Genomic DNA, 19,719 nt, shown 5'->3' with positions numbered 1-19,719 from the left:
ATGGGAATACCAAAGGTCACATAGCGCTGTGGATGTTCTCAGTTCCACTGTCTGGAGGTCACACAATGTTATGTTAATACGGTAGGAACTTTACTTCTTGCAAGCATTTTTAAATAAAAAAAAACCACCTGCTTTTCAGCCAAAAAAAGGCCTCCAGAGTGGTTTCCAGATGTCAGTGATAAGACTGTCCCTGCCCTCAGGCTTACAATCTAAAAGACATGAGACAAAAAGAAAAGGATTTGGCAAGGAGGTGGAGGAGGGAAAAGGCAAACTTGGTGCTTGCAGATAGGGGTAGAGAGTGACTTGTATTGCAAATGGATTGTTCAGATCTCCTTTATCACATCACTTGGACATCAGCTGTGCGTAAAAAGGCCCTGTAGAAACTGCCCTGTCTATGTTAAATGGGGTCAGGAATGGCATCAGCGCTGAGTCATCCTACATGCTGCTTCTGACTTCAGATGTTTATGTCTCCTCTTTCATATTTCACAGGCAATGCTGCATAACAAGTTTCAGACACAGTCCAGTGCACCTTCAGATAGGGATTTATTTATTTTTTGCCGGGGGTGGGGTGGGGTGAAAATACCTTCTGTATTCTTTGTTGAGGCCTGAAAGGGAGGAAAGCCTTAGTCAACTGAAGCTGGCAATTTCCTGGTTCGAAAGAGTGACATCCTCCCAAACAGAACTCTGCCAACCAAACAGATTATGCTGATTATGGCAAGATGTGTCTCAGCAAGAAAATGTGCTTATTATTCTTTGTACAGCACACCTATCACCTTCCTGGCCTTCACAGGCATGAGAGAAAGGTCCTTGCCCACAAGGAGTTTACATATTGAATAACATAATTTAGGGTGGGTGGACTATAGCATCTTTGCCCCTCAATATACGAGTCCCTGTGGAAGACACTTTCTGAACTGGATCCCACTTCAATAGATGCACGGAGTATTAGTCTTGCTTTTCACATATATTATAAAAATCAGGGATGGGGAGCCTTTTTGGGGGAAGTACCTCGCAGACCAACTTTTACAGGTGGGTGGGGCAATCCACTTGTCAATCACATGATGCCACTGCTACCACATGATTGACAGGTGAGTTTTCCCTTGTCAAAATCCATTGCAGACCCCTTGATCCTGTCTAAACAAAGGGGTGGGACGGGACTGCACAGCAGTTTCTCCAAGCCATTTAAAGATCACTGCTGAAGTGGGACGTTAGTGCAGAAACTATCTACAAGACAGACAGGTTTGTTGGGTTTTGTTTTTAAAGAGGCAGATTGGATGGGTAGGGAATAAGGATTATTTGAAATATTTATGGCACTGGGGGGAGATGTTGGGGATACAAAACCACATATATTGGTTTGGACGTGCGTATGAAGGAGACAAAACTACAAAGATGCAACATATTTAGTTGGATTGTTTTATGTTTGGAAATGTATCACCATGGCAATTATACTGGCTCAGCCTGTAACGAAAAGCCTCTTTGTTAGAAAGGAACAGTTTCAATTTCCCCTGCCCATATCCTGTTCAGGGGTTTGTTTGTTTTTGGTACAATTTTTTTTTTTAAGTATTCTCTTAAAAAAACAACATGCCTTTGTTTTCCCCTCTTCTTCACCTCCCCCAAATATTGCAATTTGGATCAGAGTTCTTACTCCAGTGGGAGATTTAATTGAATTCCCTTTCAGATATTTTCTAGCCACAATATTAGGCAAATATGAATTCACATTGACATGGAAAAGTACAGAGAACTTAAAACACAACTTCACCGAGTCAAGGTAATTGTGTGTCATGCTTGAATGTTGACACTGACAAAACACAGCCCCTTATGGAAACTTACAATAGCACAAGCAAGCTACAAACAGAAATCCCTGTTCCCTCCAGGTCGTTTTTTGCCTACTGAAGTTTAAGATTTTTTTTGGGGGGGGGTTGTAAACCCTCATTGTCCTTATCACCATATTGAGCAGTCTCTCATAAACATAGCCAGTCTTTTTTTTAAAAAAAAAACAACAAACTATATTATTCTGTCTGCCCTTCTTCTGGCAGTGAGTTCCACAGCTCCTTTATGCACAATAAGAAAAAAGAAATCTGTAACAGACCACCACTAGGGTCAGATTTATATCTGCTTCTTCTTATGCTATTGGAGGCAAGGGCAGCTGCAGGGTGCCTGGGCATAGAGATGATGGGAATTTCATTATTTTACAAAAGTAACTCAAAACAACTTACATTAAAGCTAGCATTAAACAAAACAGAAAAGAATGTAAAACTCATCAATATATATTTTTAAGCAGGGCTAGTATATCCCACCCAGCAACATTTTTGCCTGGAGCTTTAAAGATAAGTAATGATGGCAGCAGACGAGTCTCCCCGGGGAGGGCATTCCATAAGTAGGGAATGGAAAAGGCCTGTTCTTATGTTACCACCCTCTAGACCTCTCATGAAGGGGGTATACAGAGAAGGACCTCAGATGATGGTTGCATCTGGAGCTGTGGCGGAGCTTCATGCTCCGAGACCGGGGGCGGGGCTGGCGCCTGTTCTGGGAGCGGAGTGTGCCTCCCGGAGGGCTGTAGTGCACCTCCCGGGGGCATGGCGCGCCTCCCGGAGGGGCATGGCGCACGTTCCGGGGGTGGGGTGCTCCCGGAGGGCCGTAGCACATGTTCCGGGGCGTGGCACGCCTCCCAGGGGGCGTGACACGCGTTCCAGGGACAGGGCACGCATTTTGGGGGTGGGGCGGGTGCCCACAATGGCACCCCTTGGAGCCCACGGCTCGGGGCGGCCTGCCCCTACCGCCCCTATCTTCCTACGCCCCTGGACTGGAGATGTCTACCCTAGAGTATCAGAACTGGTAATGGTGCCTAGCAGTCAACTGCTCAGGACCCTTTCAAGAAGTGTTCACTCTCCAGGACTGTTTGTCTGAGACCCAAGACAAACTCTTCTTTAATCACCTTTACCTGGCATCATTTGTGCACCTGGGTTTTGCAAATAAGTTACTTCTGCTGCAGGCATTAGAACAGGCACCCCCAAACTGCGGCCCTCCAGATGTTTTGGCCTACAACTCCCATGATCCCTAGCTAACAGGACCAGTGGTCGGGGAATATGGGAATTGTAGTCCAAAACATCTGGAGGGCAGAAGTTTGGGGGTTCCTGCGTTAGAATGTGGCCCTTCTGGGTGGCCTCTTATGTGCAGCATTCTTTACCAAGCTTCAAGGACAAGAACCATTTCTTCAGTGTAGTAAGTGCTACTTCTACTTTTGGGGACTTTGGGCCGGACAAATATTACAACAGACCCACTGTCTGTATTTGCTACGTTCATTGTTATTATTTAACCCATTTATCCCACGTATTTGCTCCTCTGGCTTTTTGGGGGAACCTCCTGCTGCTTTTAGAAAATAATCATTTCTGTTTACTTTCTGCTTTGGACCACCTTCTTCTGCTTGTGCTGTCAGTAAGCAGTCTGCCAGTTAAGACAGAAATTTGTCAGATGGCAAGCAGACAGGAAAAGCAGCACATTCATTGCTTGCTGCAGGAAGAGGAAAGTTCTCTTCTCGTGACTTTTTGTTACTGTTTCACACACTCACTATGAAATGGATCATTTCACTACGTGTGTAGTTTTGAACCACTCTGCTGCTACAATTTGTTAATTTAAGTAGTGTGGGCAAAAACCATATCCGCATGATAAGGGAATCCCAGGAGTGATCATTTGTCCTCAGCTATTTGCGTAGGCAGATAGAACACAACTGCTCTTATCAGTTAATGGTGCAATCCTGCCCTTTCCCTTACTTTTATCCTTAGGCAAACTTTTAAAGCAACATCTCTTTCCAGCAATAAAACAAACGGGTTCCTCTTTTCTAACCTTACATGCTTTTCTTTCAATGTAATCCCTCCCCTTTGATGTTCTTTCCATCCTAAGGAACTGTTCCAACACGTTTCAAATATTCGCTCCATAGGAGCCAACTCCTAGAGTCTGAGGTCCCTTCAGAGCCCCTACTAACATATTTGAGGGCCCTGGGAGTCTCTTCTAAGGTGTCTCTTCCAGTCCTGGAGAGGCCCATTGGCAACTGAACCCGGGATGGGAGACATTCTGCATGCAACAAGTGCTCTACTACTGGAAGCCCACAAGTGCAGCACAAAGGCAACAGAAATCCCCTGCTGCTACTGCCTCTAAGTGTGGGATGTGAAACACATAGCAGTCAAGTAGATTCCTAGAATGAACATGCTAGGGGATGCTTTGTATGCAGTCAGGGTAAAACTTCCTGTGAGCTGTGACAAACTTCCTCTGCACATGACTAGAGGCCTGTGTGTGAGAGAGAGAGGCCTAATTTGGGCAAGAAGGAGCACACATTCTTCTCTTGCCCTCTTCTTCTCCATTTGGTTTTGCTATGTGTTAAAATAAGTGACTGCTCAGTTGCAGTCACTTGGGACTAACTCCCTTATGGGATAGTTCATGTAGACCTGTACTTTTGTAACCTAAGTCTGCCTTCAGGGATCTACCTGTGAACTGAAAGATTGTGCGTAAACTACTGTATATTCCTGCATAAAGGTAAAGGGACCCCTGACCATTAGGTCCAGTCGTGACCGACTCTGGGGTTGCGGTGCTCATCTCGCGTTATTGGCCGAGGGAGTCGGCGTACAGCTTCCAGGTCATGTGGCCAGCATGACAAAGCCGCTTCTAGCGAACCAGAGCAGCACACGGAAATGCCGTTCACCTTCCCGCTGTAGCGGTACTTTTTATCTACTTGCACTTTTGACGTGCTTTCGAACTGCTAAGTTGGCAGGAGCAGGGACCATAAGACTACTTTTTAACCCAGGAAAATCTTCTCAAAAGTCGGGGGTCATCTTATACGCCAGGTCGTATTTCTTATACGGCGAGTATATCCCAAACTCTATATTTTAACTGGAAAAGTTGGGGGTCGTCTTATACACCCAGTTGTCTTATACGCCGGAATATACGGTACTTTTATGCTGACTTTCATAAGGTTGTCGTGTCTATTCTTTTTAAGAGGGACAAGAAGGGATCTTACCAGGAATCTTATATTGAGAGGCTCAGACTAGCCTGCAACAAGCAAACCACTGTGCGTTTAAAGGGGAATGTTACTCTGCTAAGATATAGAACTTCCCAACACAAGTTAGGAAGGATATCATTAAACAATATATCCTCTCCTGCCTCCCTGAACATTCCCACACTAAGACCCTGGTCTCCTTGCTTGTTTAATCCACAGAGCTTTGACCAAGTGTTTCTCCCTCTGCTTGCAATCAGGAGAGGTCTATGCCCCTGGAGGAAATGAATCCCTCAAACATCATCTGGCTCTCAAGCATCTCTAGACGACTGAGTGCTGGAGATAAATCTTGTTGCAAGGGCCATCAGAGTGGTCATGGAACAGCTTCTCTCCAAAAAGCAGCAATTTGATACATTTCTGCTTATTTTGTTAAAAGCTTTATTTTTATTTTTCCAATGCTCATATGTAACCAACCCCACCCCAAAAATATAGAAGAACAAACCTCAGCAAAGAGGTGCCACTTGAGGGTTCTGGTACCTCAGGTGTATATTTACTCCCTGCCCGAGGTATGTTAAAGAATTGTTCCCAACAGTTTATTTTAGGGATCAATCAAAACCACACAAAGCAAGGCTGAAATTAAAGTTCTAATAGATCCTCTAAAAGTCAAGAAAAAAACAGTATTCCCCCTGGGCAAAAGTGTTAGTTTAGAAGGAATTTAAGAACCTAGAATCAACTAGGTAAAGATAAGTACTAAGGCTTCCTCAACAGAAGCATAGGGTTAGTAACTCAGTATGTACATTTGAATTCCTGAACAAATCCCTCTACGTGAGAATTTGACATGGGAGTTCAAATGCAAGTTTGCAGGTGGGGAGGTGGAGCCTGCCATCTCCCCACCCATGACTGAACATGCACATTGAATTATGGGATGGGGCTAAAGTTTCACAGGACTCACAACCTGGTGGTCCCTCTGTCTTCAGGGTAATGCTTGTGGGAGTTGGATTCCTTTGTGTTTTGTACAACATCAGAGAGTCTCAGGGCAGACAGGCAGGTTCCAAATCTTTTACGCCTTGCGTCTCACACCCTTAGGGTCCTCAGACAGATTGACAGGGGATTGGGTGCTATGCCTGGGTGCAGTCATATTTTCTGCAGGACAGGGAAAGAAAAGGAGAAGGCTGAGTGAGATCAGGGGATGCATCAGCACCCACTGTTGCAGACAGATTCACAAAACATTCTCTCTTCAAACTTCACATGGATTTGGTCAGGAAGCTTTGCAGAGAGCAGAAAATACTCCCTTCAGGTAGAGGCAAGTCAAGGACAAAGAGAATGTAGTTGGCTATTGTTTCCGGTCCACCTGCACCAAGCAGAAGCTGCGCCTTGGTTTCCAAACATTTTGGAAGTCAAACCGACTTCAGGAACTGATTAAGTTTGGCACTTTTGTTTTTGCTATTTATTTTGCGTTTTTGTTTTTGAGGCTTTTTTGGTTAATTTGTTTTTGTTACTGTGTGGAATCCAGTTCAGCTACTGATTGATTGATTGATTGATTGATTGATTGATTACGGAAATGGATAAAAGCCCCCCCCCCATCCAAACTATGACTATCATCAGTGCAGGTAAGGGTAACCTTATGTAGGTTTTCTATTGGTAGGGGGGAAATGGGCTCTTGGGTACCCCATAAGGGAAAAGAAGCAGTTTTTTCTTAAAACTTAAGAAAAAAATTAATTTTAATTTTTATAATCTACAATACTGTCTTTTTTATTTTATAGTTGGCGCTGTGGGTTAAACCACAGAGCCTAGGGCTTGCTGATCAGACGGTCGGCAGTTCGAATCCCAGCTCCTGCCAACTAGCAGTTCAAAAGCACAAAGTGCAAGTAGATAAATAGGTACTGGTCAGGCGGGAAGGTAAACGGCATTTCTGTGCACTGCTCTGGTTCGCCAGAAGCGGCTTAGTCATGCTGGCCACATGACCCAGAAGCTGTTTGCCGGCTCCCTCGGCCAGTAAAGCGAGATGAGTGCCACAACCCCAGAGTCGTCCGCGGCTGGACCTAATGGTCAGGGGTCCCTTTACCTTTACCTTACATTGATTATTGCTTTCATTTTATGGATCAATGGTCTCATTAGATAGTAAAATTCATGTTAAATTGCTGTTTTAGGGGTTGTTTTTAAAAGTCTGGAACGGATTAATCCGTTTTGCATTACTTTCTAAGGGAAAGTGCGCCTTGGTTTTGGAACACTTTGGTTTTGGGATGGACTTCCGGAATGGATTACCCAAAGTACCACTGTATATATTTAACTCCCACAGCTCCAGTAAAAGAGACATAATCCCAGAGCTGGACAGCACAAGATCTATTGATAGTGCCATCTCCCTGTGCAAATGGAAGGACATCCAACTCTCCCCTGCCTCCCATTTTCTGTATTTCAGCTGTCACCAGGGCCGTCTTAAGCATATCAGGCGCCCTGGCGCCGTGGTGCGAAGATTGCTTTGGCGCCCCCCCGCCACATTTCCCACCGCGGCTGGCGGGCGGGTGGGCGCAGCGTCACTGCAGCAGGCGCAGCCGCGCAGCGCCCCCCCTGGCAGCACGGCGCCCTGTGCCACCCAGCCTTGCCTTAGAGCCGGCCCTGGCTGTCACGCAGCATTCTGTGGCTACCACAGAAGGCTCACTTGGCTATTGGGGATGTCTTTGCTCCTGCCTTTTAAATATATAAGATTCAGCAACTCAGGGGTCCCCGGAGCACACCAGTGCTTCCCTTTCATTTCACAATGTCCATGGGCTGCTTCATTTCTGTCTGCATTCACTAGTAGGAGTGACCAGATGGGCTATGCTTTTTGCAGAGACCTGCAATGTGGTTTCCTCTTCCCAGACACTTCCTTGATCAGTGCCAGGAAATTACCTTACTTACCCCCTTTTTTCCCCTCCAAGCCTCTTATCAGGAGAAGGGCAGCAATTAACTTAGGGCCCCGCCTCCATAAAACCTTTATATCATGAATTTGTGATTGCAGGTGTCAGGGCGATTATACAGGATCCTATTACGTATGAATACTGTTTGTGCCTGCAAAAGTTTCAGGGTTGGCACAGCTTCATTTCCAATCAGTGCATATCCTGCAGCTCCCTGCTGAAATCCTGTAACTTTCCTTACCGCAGATTTTCTGGGGTGGGGTCATTTGTTTCAACCACTTAATACCGAACATGACAGGTTTAGCCTATAAAGTTAAGACCACATAGCAGTGGGGTTTTCGTAATTGTTTTCAGTCTGCTTCAGGAGTAAAGGGGAAGCAAAGCAACAGGGAGCACCAAGTGGAAGGAAGTCTTGGGAGGAAGAAATGCCTCTTCCCAAGTGGAAGTGGGGCGTTGCAGTGCTGTTGCTGCCTGGGGCTGGAAAATAGGAGAGAGGAGTGCCAAGGTTTTGCAAGCTCTATAAATCAAAACATTTACCAGCCATTCTGATCTTCCCAGCTCTTGAGTAATTTTGCAGCCCTCAAGGTTCTTCCTCTCTTCCTCCATAGCCTTCAGCTGGGCTTTGGTTTTCTCCTGAACAACAACACCAACAAATAATGATGATGTTTTTTGCTTTATCTGGGAGATTTCCCCTTTACTTGATTTGTTTGTCCAACCTCTACCCCCTCCCCCACCCCCTAGTTAAAACAACCCGAGGCCACCTGCACATCTTTATAGGGTGGCAGCAAATTCCACCAATGAAGGTCAGAGCTCAGGAGCAGAGCATCTGTTTTGCATGTCCTTGGTTAAGTTACAGGCATCTGCAGGTAGGGCTGGGAGTGTTCTCCATCTGAAACCCTGGAGAGCTGCTGCCAGTCAGTGTAGAGTTCTGAGCCACATGGACACAGGACACTGCCTTATAAGGAGTCAGGCCATTGATCCATCTAGCTCAGACTGGCAGCAGCTGTCTAGGGATATAGACTGAGTTCTATCTGGAGACTGAACCTCAGACCTTCTGCCTGCAAAGCAGATGCTCTACCACTAAGCTGTGGTCTTTCCCCCAAACAGCCTCAGTATAAGGCAGATTCCCATGTTTGCCTTGCTTACCTTGAGCTCTCGGCCAACCTCCTCCAACAGGGCTACCTTATGACCGCTGTGCACCTTGCTCCGTTTACACACCATACAGAGGGGGGCTTCATCATCCTTACAAAAGAACTTCAGGGGCTTCCGATGCCTTTTACACACCTCCCTTCTCCTTTCTGGGCGTCTCTCCACCCACAGCTTGACAAGGTGGACCACTTTTGCCAGTTGCCAGTTTGGCCTGCTGTCCATTGGTTGAAAGAGTCTCCTGCACTCAGGGCAAGCAGAGGCTCCCTCAGATTCAGGCCAGGACTGGACAATGCAAGCTTTGCAGAAATTATGGCCACAGTCCAACATCACAGGATCTTTGAAATATCCCAGGCAGATAGGACAAGTCATTGCATCAATAAGTTCCTCGAGAGGTCCCTCAGTTGCCATCCTTCTCCCTAGAGGGCAATAACAGCATGTTGGGTTTCATTTCTAATTTAAAATAGTTCAAGAGCAACAAAAATGGTGGTAGTGGGCAAAACAAAGAGGTCTTACTCATTATAAAGTCCAAATCCACTTTGTTGCAAAACTTATAGAACACAAATTCCTTCCAAACTATCAACACCAAACATATTTTAAGGGACCAGTCTTTTGATGAGGACACTGTACAAATATTTCATAAGTAGCATATGTTTCAAGTTTACACCATAATTTCAACAGATATTTTTAAAAGTCCACCCCAAAAAAGGTGAAAACAAATCAAAAGTTAGACCAATATGCCAAACTAAACACAAATGTTGTGTATTATTCTTTTTAACAGGAATTTAGTTGAAGTTACATGGCCACCAAATCCTATGTATATGTGTTCTTTTAGAAATAAGCACTAGGGTTTACTCTTAGGTAACTGCACACTAGTTGATAGGATCAGTGCACGGGCTTGTCATTTTAAGATTATAAACTTATCTGACAGTAAGTCCCATTGAACTCAACATAATTTACTTATAAGTAAAGATACCTAGGATCACAGTATAACAAATACTTTCTGCATTTACACACCGGGAGATGAGGAGTGAGTGACTACCCCAAAGAAAAAGCCAACATTCTAAACAGCCAAGTACTAAATTTGATCACTATAAATAACCACACTACTTTCTTAATCCAGTAGTTTACTTACAGTTAAACACCACCAAGAAATACTGGAATCCAGATAAAGATCACACCCACACATTTAAAGCACATTACTTTCTGTAAAGAATCCTGGGAATTGTAGCTTGTCCCTTATGGAGCTACAATTCCCAGCATCCTGAACATGAAGACTGCCTGGATTTTATAGTATTCTGAAGGTTAAGGGGAACCTTTGGCCCTCTACATGTTGATGAATTACAACTCCCATCATCCCTAACCACTAAGCATGTTTTCTGGGGCTGATGGGAGTTGTAGTTCCGTAACATCCAGCAAGCCAAAGTTCCCCCACACCTGGTCATCGGAGCACCTGTAACCAGTTAGCTCACTAATGAGAGAGTTCTTGCTTATTAGAGGACCTTTCCATATTTAGGCTATACACCCATCTACGGTAGGAGTAAGTCCTACGGGATTCAACTTCTAAGTAGGACTGCACTGTTGTGTTCTTAATCTCATTTCCAGGGAAGAAAGGGAGGATCAATTTGTCTGTATTCTTCATTCGCAGTATAATGTTTTTCTATAGCCCAGAAATGAAAGACTGGGTGTTTGGACGATAGCCTATATAACGTTGCCTATAAAACAGTAGAAGGGGCAGTTAGGACAGCGTTTTATATGCCTATAAAACAGCTGCCTATCAACAGTCAGTGGCTTGAGCAGGCGCAGAAAAACTCCCTTTCCCTACTTGGGTGAGAGCTCTGGCATGCCTTTTAAAATCATAGTACTGTATTGTAATCATTTTAAATTTGCATCTGATAACACATCTGATATTAGCAAGTGATGATTTCATGCAAATCTCCCCCCCTCACCACGCCATGCCTAAGTGGCCGCCCTCTCCCTCCCACGTTAACACCTCAATCCTTATTGGTGCCTACTCAGGAGTAAGCTCTATATGTACTGACTCAAACGGGGCTTCCTCCCTGAAAGCGCTCCAAGACATCCGAACATCAGACAGATTATCTCCCTCGCCAAATCTCTTAATAAAATGCGCCTCGAGGGGATGGAGGTGCCCCGCTCTCTCCCTTAGGTTTCTCCAGTGCTACTTGCACCAAAACCTGCGCCCGGATAGGAGCCGAGAAAGTTTCTCTCGCCCGCCAACTCGGGCGCGGAGCGTTTTTGGCGCCCGCAGGCGGCGAGCGGGGAAATATACTTTCGCCCGCTGCGCTTTGCCGGGCGGGGAAGGTGGGCGAGGCCCCGGAAGGGGCAGGCTCGGCTGGGCCGACCGAGGAAAGGGGGAGCCCTTCGCTTCCAAACAACGCCCCCGCCTTCTCCTGCTGCCTCGGCCATGGCTTGTCGTCTCTTGCCGCCGCTGCTCCTCCGCCTCGGCAGGCACCACCGGCCGGGTCCAGCCGCCTTCTCCGTCCGCAGCGGCGGTGGCGGGGTGAGGCGGTGCAGCTTGGGCGCCTGCGCCTCCTACCGCCTCCGAGACGGCGGTGAGTGACACACCCCGCGGCAACCCCCCCCCCCAAAGATACTCCTCCTCTCCCCCTTTTCTCTCTGTAGGAACATTCCCCCCCAAAAAATTATGCCCTGTACCTGGGGTCCATAAGGCCCTAATATTTCCCCTTCGCCCCCCCCCTCACCATCTCTTTCCCCAGCTGTCCACACCCTGCTTATTATCTCCCCACCCCCATGTTCCTTTTCTCATTCTCTATTAGCCTTTCCACACGCACAGTAGGGTTTGCTTTTTGCTTAGTTAGGTACAACCCTAGTGTACTATTACAATCTCCCCCCTGCCCAAAACACCCCTCTCCATTCATTCTCCACCTCTCCCCACCTTAAATCTTTTTAATTTTTTTGAACCCCAGTGGTTGTGCCCTTTCCCTAGCACCCCAATACTGTATGATGGATTATTGTGTGGACTGCTTGTTTTGTATTCTGTATACCTTGATGTTGTGATATGTACTGTACATTATTATAGCATCTCTAGCCATACCTTTCTCTTAAGGAGTTTCCAAGGCAACATATATGGTTCTCCTCATTTTATCCTCACATCAGCCCTGGGAGGTAGTGATGGGCTCAAGGTGACCCAAGGTGACTACATTACTGAGCTGGGACTTGAACCCTGGTATCTCCCAGGCCCTAATTGAACACTCTATTAACAACTACACTATGCCATCTCTCATTAGGTAAAGGAGAAGTTTAAACTTTTTGATAAATTAAATCACAACACACTTCACACTGTCCTTCCCAGTTCCTTCCTCACCTGTTTGCACCCACTGCAGAAGCCCCCCAAATCCCAACCTTACTCCTCCATAGTTCCATAGCAAGAGCACAGCAGGGCCTTTGAGAAGTGGCCCCCTCTGGTCTCAGCTGATCTTTGCAGGGAAATGTCACAGAGTCGTACCGGTATGTCCTGATGCCATCTTGCAGAGGACAATCTTCTGGGGGAAGGGGATGTATAATGTGGGGTAACCCAACTGCACATCCACAGTTCCTTATTTGTTGTTCGCATCTGGGGTCCCCACATACTTTTCAGCATTGCGCAAATGCAACAGTTGATTGGAGAAATGGATCATGAATTTATCTCATAGGGAACAGTCCCCTGGTCATGGGGTTGTACGATTGGTTTGGCTGAACTGGGTGCTGGCACCTCGGGGGTGTGTGTGTGCCGCAACGATGATATAGAATGGATTGCAAGAGATGGGCTGGGGTGTAGTGCTGAATGTTAGTGTTGCACGTGGCACTGCTAAAATTTGAGATCCAAAAGTCTGCCACTAGTTGGAAGTCTCCCCTAACCATGCTCCATACTCCGTTTGCCAGACTTTTCTCCCCAGAGCAGCTTTCCTTTCCTTTGCACTGACATCCAGGCTTTCTTGGGAATTGGGCTGATATTTAGCAGTGGTGGGAAAGACCACAGGTTAGGGAAAGATGTGACAGCGTATCTGACTGTTGAAAGCAATTGAAAGCAGAAACCTCAAAGAATTGGAGAATGCAAAGGTGTTGATTACACTACAGTGTGAGGGAGCATCAGGTTCAGGGCGGTGTTAAGGTGCAAATCTAATTGTGGCTTCTCTGTGTGAATCTGAATTGCAACTGTTTATTCCTTTCATTGATAACTTTTGTAAGCAGGGTGGCTTGGAATATGGTTGCTGTCACCAGGATCAAGAGAAGTACTTCAGGCGAGCTGAAGAGCTTCCCATCACTTGGTGGGATGTTTTGAATTTTCAAATAGAGGACCCTTCATGCTACATTGTAAACTGCTTTTGAAACCCTCCTTCGTTTCAGAACTGGGCAAGTGGTGTTTTGCAGCCAAAGGCCCCCTGGACATGCAGAACAAGTTGGAGAATTGTTTGCACTCTGGCCTACTCTTCCAAGCAACTTCCATTGATCAATCAGCCTAAAACATATCTGTGAGTTCCATACAGCTTATGAGAAATTGCCTATGTCCTCTTCTTCTTCCAGTACATCCGCTGTGGCAGAGCCCAATTACAATTCCGGGGGGCAGTCGGCAGTCTCCAATCAATATCCAGTGGAGAGACAGCGTCTATGACCCCCATCTTAAACCCCTTGAAATACGCTACGATCCAGCCACTTGCCTCCATATGTGGAACAATGGATACTCATTCCTGGTTGAGTTTGAGGATACCACAGACAAATCAAGTAAGACCTAAGGGGATGATTGGGATCTTACAATATTTAAGAAAAGCTCAGTGGTAAAGCACTTGCTTTGTATGGAGAAGGTCCCAGGTTAAAACCCTGATGGCTTCTCCAGCTAGGGCTGAGAATGCCTCCTGCTTGAAACCCTGAAGAACCATTGCTGCCAGTCAGTGTAGACAATACTGAGCTAGATGCACCAATGATCTGGCTTGGTGTAGAGCAGACTCCTACGTTCCTAAAACCCACTAGAGCTGCTGTTAAGTTCTGGCCTAGCAGGCACCTTTTGCCACTTCTCCAGTTGGCAAAAGCTAAGTGCTTTGGCAGAAATTTCTGCAAGTTATTTCCCATATCCCTAAATATCCAGGCAGATATGTGTCATGTGAATCCTTGCATTTATGCTGGCATCTATGCCCTTGTGAGAGTTGATGCACACCTTTAAATGTAAGAGTGACAATTGCCCTGCTAATTTGCTAAGGTAAAAGCTGGGTGTTTGGTCTGGAGATCTATATTCAAATCTCTGCATTTTGCAGCAGGCCAATTATGTGGCTTTCGTCACGTGGCTCTCCTGACCCCAGAGCCCTACCAAATAAAGGCCCCTGTTCATATGAGAATTGTATAGCGTTTTATACATGAAAATGGCCATATAAATGTTAATGAGTGATGTCTGTGGGTGGAAATGCTTAACAAATCCTCTCTCTGAGATAAGTACTGTAATACAGTATCTAGCATTGACTTCTAGACTCTGAATCATTATAACTGAGGAGACAGGAATAGTGTATTACAGGTGTGGCAGACTTGTGGCCTTCCAGATGTTGTTGAACTACAACTCCCATCACTCAGTCAGCATGGTTCAGGGATGATGTGTGTTGTAGTTGGGGGAAGGGCACAGGTTTCACCATCCCTGGTTTTTGAGAAACTATGCATATTTACAGTACATTCAGTGTAGGAACTAATGCTTAACAAAGGCTGTTTCCTGTTAAGTACAGTGGTGCCTCGCTAAACGAATTTAATTTGTTCCACGGGTCAAATCGTATAACGAAAAATTCGTCTAGCGAATCCCATAGGAATGCATTGAATTTTTTTTTTAAAAAAATTGCCCATAGGAACGCATTAATTGAATTTCAATGCATTCCTATGGGAAACCGCGATTCGCTAGACGAATTTTTCACAAAACAAATTCGTCTTGCGAGGCAACCTCTGCTCAAAAAATCTCTTCGTTAAGCGAAAAATTCGTCTTGCAGGACATTCATCTAGCGAGGCACCACTGTATGTATTGCGTTTTTAACCACACACATTCCTCCTCCATAGAGCTCAGGGCAGCATAGATGGAAACTTCCTCATTTTTTTATTCTCAGCAATCCTGTGAAGTAGGTTAGGGTGCAACACAATAACTCAGAGAACTTTATGGCCAAGCACGTTTTTCCGGCAGGGTCTTAGTTAAGCAATCTTAGTCCAGCAATTACCCTTTTTTGTTATGATTGCCATGAATTTTGTCTCTTGTCTAAAATTCACTCCAACTGTAATCCATACAAGACTTGGGGAGCAGCTGACATTCTTTATTTGGATGCATTTTTTTCATTCTTTTGGATGCTTTTTCATTCAACTTTTACCCCTCCATTTTTGTAGAGGAAGCCCTTGAGGAGGTTTCATGTGCTTATGTTCCCAAATGAATAGTATAACACTGGCATTAAACATTAATGAAATAAAAGGTTGTTTATCGCTTTGGCTGCATTTCACAGATAAGCTTTTGAATAATGTACTTGGAAAATATCTAGAAGGCAAGATAGGTGCTTGGTTCTAGCAAAGCACCTTGTTCTCTGGTTCCCCTTGGAATTGTATTGAAACCTCAGTAAATTGAATGAAACTGAATATAGCTGTCTTCTCTGGCATTGGAAGAGTTCTTTTTATTCTTCCTGAAAAGAAAAGGCAGGTTTTGTTAGCTCACTTGAACCAAGTGCTCTGTGCTTAATGCTGTAATGGTTGTTTTAATTTTAAACAGATAAGACAGAGCCTCAAAAGCCATGCATTGGTAATCTGTTTAGCCAATAACTAACATTGTGGTGGCTGTTAGTGGTGTGTGGTTAGAACACTTAGCAGCACTCATTAAGTAAGTTGTGTGTTACACAGTACAGTGGTACCTCTGGTTAAGAACTTAATTCATTCCAGAAGTCCATTCTTAACCTGAAACTGTTCTTAACCTGAGGTACCACTTTAGCTAATGGGGCCTCCCATTGCCGCTGTGCCGTGGCGGCATGATTTCTGTTCTCATTCTGAAGCAGAGTTCTTAACCCGAGGTACTATTTCTGGGTTGGTGGAGTCTGTAACCTGAAGCGTCTGTAACCCGAGGTACCACTGTACTTGGATTAAGTCCAGTTACCTGAGTAGCCATTATGCAAAGAGTATGTTTAGAGAAGGGTCATAGCCCTGCAGTGGAATACATGTTTTCCATGCAAAAGGTCCCAGATTCAAGTCCTGATGTAGGGAAATTCCTCATACCATTTAAAGCTGCTGCCCTCTAGTGTTGACAGTACTGAGCTAGATGAACTAATGATTCTATAAGGCATCATCCTAGTGTGGCCTCACCTGGATCCTATTTATGAGCCATAGGTTGCCCATCACAACACTCTTTAAGAAGCATAATCTTTCTGTGGTAGTAACCTTCCTGGGCTGAAGCTTAGAGCTTGTGTTTGGGTTGTATCGAGTATCCTAAGAAAGCTATTTGGATACTGCAGTTCCTTTTTATGGCTTCACTTTTTGCTTGTTTTGCAGTTCCAGAGGAGGAGAGGTTAACATTGTAGTGTGTACTAATAGTAACATTGCCATTTAGCTACAGTGATGGAATTCACAGATCCATGTTTGCGAGAAGATGAGCTGTGGATGTAGCTCAGTGTTAGAGGGCATACTTTGGATGCAGATGGTCGCAGACTCAGTTCCCTGTAATCTCCACCTTAAGAAAGCATCCTGGAGAGTGGGGCTTGAGAAACGTCCACCAAAATCCTAAGAGAGCTGCTAGCAGTCAGAGTAGACCTTATTGGGCTAGGTGGGCTCATTCAGCATAAGACAGGTTTTTGTGTTCATGCTGGTGTATAAATATATATAAATAACTATGTAGGCAATTAAGGGTACACTCCCCACAGTGGTCTATTGAGGTTTGTTTTTAATTTTAACTGCTGCGATACATTTTTACAATACAGCAGTATAAGTAAAAACACTAAAATTGTGTTGGGGGGGTCTCCTTAAGCAGGCTTCAAATATATTAAACATGGACAAGATATGCTAGGCAAGGTTGATAGATTTACTAGCAGAAAGCAGCACCTTTGCTTTGCATTTCCAAGATCTCTCCTCTATCTTAGCATCCTGATATGACTTACTTTTCCCATTAGCCTGCGCACTGTCCCTTGGTTTCTGCTTAGAGAAATTGCACAGCGGTCTCTCTCCCCAACCCCCCTCCAAATTTGATGATTATCATAGCTGTGGCTGACTTCAGGCACCACGCTCCATTCCTGTTCCTCTGCATTCTCTATCTCAGCCTTCTTGCTCAAGTTTCCTAGACTCGAGGGCAAGGCTCTATAAATTTCAGCTGCTAACATTCGTTGTTCTGTGCCGGTTTCCACTGAAACACTCTAGGTTTGCTTTGAAGTCATTCTGATCCACGTCACTCTTTTAAATCTAATCATTATATGCCTATAACTTCTCCCTCTTTTTAAATATCTAAGCAGAGACAGCTGCTAGTGCTGATGCTTATATGCTACCTCTGCTGTCAGAGGCATTTTGCCTCAATACCAGTTCCTGGGAATTGCAGGTGGGCAGAATGCCGTTGCACTCGGGTTCTGCTTTTGGGTTTTCCAATAGGGTATCTAGGAGGCAGTGAGAGATTTTACTTTCTTGGGCTCCTTGATCACTGCAGATGGTGACAGCAGTCACGAAATTAAAAAGACACCTGCTTCTTGGGAGAAAAGCAATGACAAACCTAGACAGCATCTTAAAAAGCAGAGACATCACCTTGCCGACAAAGGTCCGTATAGTTAAAGCTCTGGTTTTCCCAGTAGTGATGTATGGAAGTGAGAGCTGGACCATAAAGAAGGCTGATCGCCGAAGAATTGATGCTTTTGAATTATGGTGCTGGAGGAAACTCTTGAGAGTCCCATGGACTGCAAGAAGATCAAACTGCAAGAAGGAAATCAGCCCTGAGTGCTCACTGGAAGGACAGATCGTGAAGCTGAGGCTCCAATACTTTGGCCACCTCATGAGAAGAGAAGACTCCCTGGAAAAGACCCTGATGTTGGGAAAGATGGAGGGCACTAGGAGAAGGGGACGACAGAGGATGAGATGGTTGGACAGTGTTCTCGAAGCTACCAACATGAGTTTGACCAAACTCTGGGAGGCAGTGGAAGACAGGAGTGCCTGGCATGCTCTGGTCCATGGGGTCACGAAGAGTCGAACACAACTAAACGACTAAACAACAACATCTAGTTGGCCACTGTGAGAACACGATGCTAAGATTAGATGGGCCATTGGCCTGATCCGCGAGGCTCATTTTGCAAGACAATAAAAGAAAACACATTTGTGCTGCTCGCATAAAAAATGTCTTAACGTGCATGATAAGCATCCAGCCAAGTGTCATTTACATTACTCAGGCCCCAAAGTGAATAAACGCACCTTCCCTATGCTGCAGACAGTCCTCCTGTTGCAAACCCTCTTCATTCCAATGGGAGTGGGATTAGGAAGGGACTTCGATTATAGGCTTGTTCTTGCTTTACTATAATGCTTTTCTTCTTTGTGATTCTTTCTGACTCCTAAACACGTAACTTACTCTTATTTCCCACCTGCTCCTGATGCTCTCTTCTTCCTTTCTTTTCTTTCTCCTTGCTTCTGCTGTCTGACAGTAATAGGCAGCTGCACAGATAGAGAAGAGGAAAAAGAGTGGATTGGAGTCAAAAAGTATGAAGGAAGGCAATGGCGGTAAACTGAATAGAGGAGCCTGCTTTTAAGAGAGGCGGCATCTGAGATGGGATCTAAATCAGTTTTGTGCCGAGGACGAGGCTAGTTGCACTACTGGGAGTAGAATGAAAGCAAAGGGAGAGAGAGAGAGAAGGAAATGACAACACAGGTAAGTGCTTGTGCTTGTGTGCACACTGTTGCTTTGTGGTGTTGGTGTCCGCTGTTTATGGTGGCAGGCAGAGCTTCCAGAGTGCAGTTAGGGGCACCTCCCTGTGCATTGTGGGATTGCCTGCAGTTACTATTTAGCAGTGCAGTCCAAGCCCAAGATCCACCAGGAAGAGAGAACTTGGATTCGTCAGATCCTGAGCTTTCTTGGCTGAGCTGGGGCTGCACCCAGTGTAAGTCCCCCACCCCAGCTGAGCCAGTTATACTAGCATAAGGCCCTCAGCTAGGCTCAGCTGGTGGCACTTAAGATGACATAATATATGTCCGTACAAATCCCCCAGAAGTGGTGTTCCGGGGTGTGTGTGTGTGTGTTGGCACATGAAGGGGCAAGGAGAGACTTACACCTGTTCCAAACCTATTCCTTCAGTTTGGTGTGTGAGTGGCAACCTGGGGGAACTTAGCTGACAAGCAGTCAAATTCCTCCTGCATGGAGGAGTCACTTACGCTGGCTTTCTGTAATGAGCATTGTTCTGCCAGAATATACAGGGACTTTCTCGTCTGCACCTAGAGATACAGGCTGTGGCGCAAAAGAAAGGGCAGCAAGCATCTCAGGAATTTTGCTCAGTGTCTGCATACGCACATATATTTTTTTGCAAAATCACACTTGTTCTGTAGTCACGCATGTATAGAAATAGCCGAGTAAGTTAGAGGTAATGTTTTTGTTTACTAGATACAGTACATGACTTAAGAGCGCGACTACTTATTTTCACCACAAGGGGGCAATCATATTCAGCCTCATTTTCTGCTACAGTCTTCCATAATTCTCTGCAGATGCTCAGAAACCCTTTT

General features: G+C 45.3%; 3 protein-coding genes across 4 annotated transcripts in view; 1 reads left to right on the top strand and 2 right to left on the bottom strand.

Moving 5' to 3' along the window:
- Positions 1-6,066, bottom strand: part of BANP (BTG3 associated nuclear protein) — a 166,929-nt gene extending 160,863 nt beyond the window's left edge. Inside the window, exons 1-2 of the mRNA XM_060276033.1 lie at positions 5,937-6,066; positions 129-209 (exon numbers count right to left, since the gene is read on the bottom strand). The gene's annotated coding sequence lies outside the window, so the exon portion shown is untranslated. The remainder of the gene's footprint in view (positions 1-128; positions 210-5,936) is intronic.
- Positions 1-19,719, top strand: part of CA5A (carbonic anhydrase 5A) — a 30,005-nt gene that overhangs the window by 3,382 nt on the left and 6,904 nt on the right. Inside the window, exons 1-2 of one of the 2 annotated variants that reach the window (XM_035119188.2) lie at positions 11,343-11,597; positions 13,570-13,767. In XM_035119188.2, the coding sequence (XP_034975079.1) occupies positions 11,450-11,597; positions 13,570-13,767 (346 nt within the window). In that variant the 5' untranslated portion in view covers positions 11,343-11,449. Of the gene's footprint in view, positions 1-11,342; positions 11,598-13,569; positions 13,768-19,719 lie in introns of those variants that run through there. The other variant, XM_035119187.2, reaches the window with a different exon arrangement.
- LOC118087014 (zinc finger protein RFP-like) lies at positions 6,023-10,549 on the bottom strand. Its single transcript, XM_035119189.2, has 3 exons — positions 9,025-10,549; positions 8,416-8,511; positions 6,023-6,127 (listed from the first exon to the last, which is right to left on the bottom strand). Exons 1-3 carry the CDS (start codon positions 9,433-9,435, stop codon positions 6,119-6,121), a joined length of 516 nt encoding a protein of 171 aa, XP_034975080.2. The 5' UTR covers positions 9,436-10,549; the 3' UTR covers positions 6,023-6,118.

Source organism: Zootoca vivipara, chromosome 6 (assembly GCF_963506605.1).
Source record: "Zootoca vivipara chromosome 6, rZooViv1.1, whole genome shotgun sequence".
Lineage (NCBI taxonomy): Eukaryota > Metazoa > Chordata > Lepidosauria > Squamata > Lacertidae > Zootoca > Zootoca vivipara.
The sequence above is the reverse complement of the archived record's forward strand: the minus strand, read 5'-3'. Positions and strand labels throughout refer to the sequence as shown.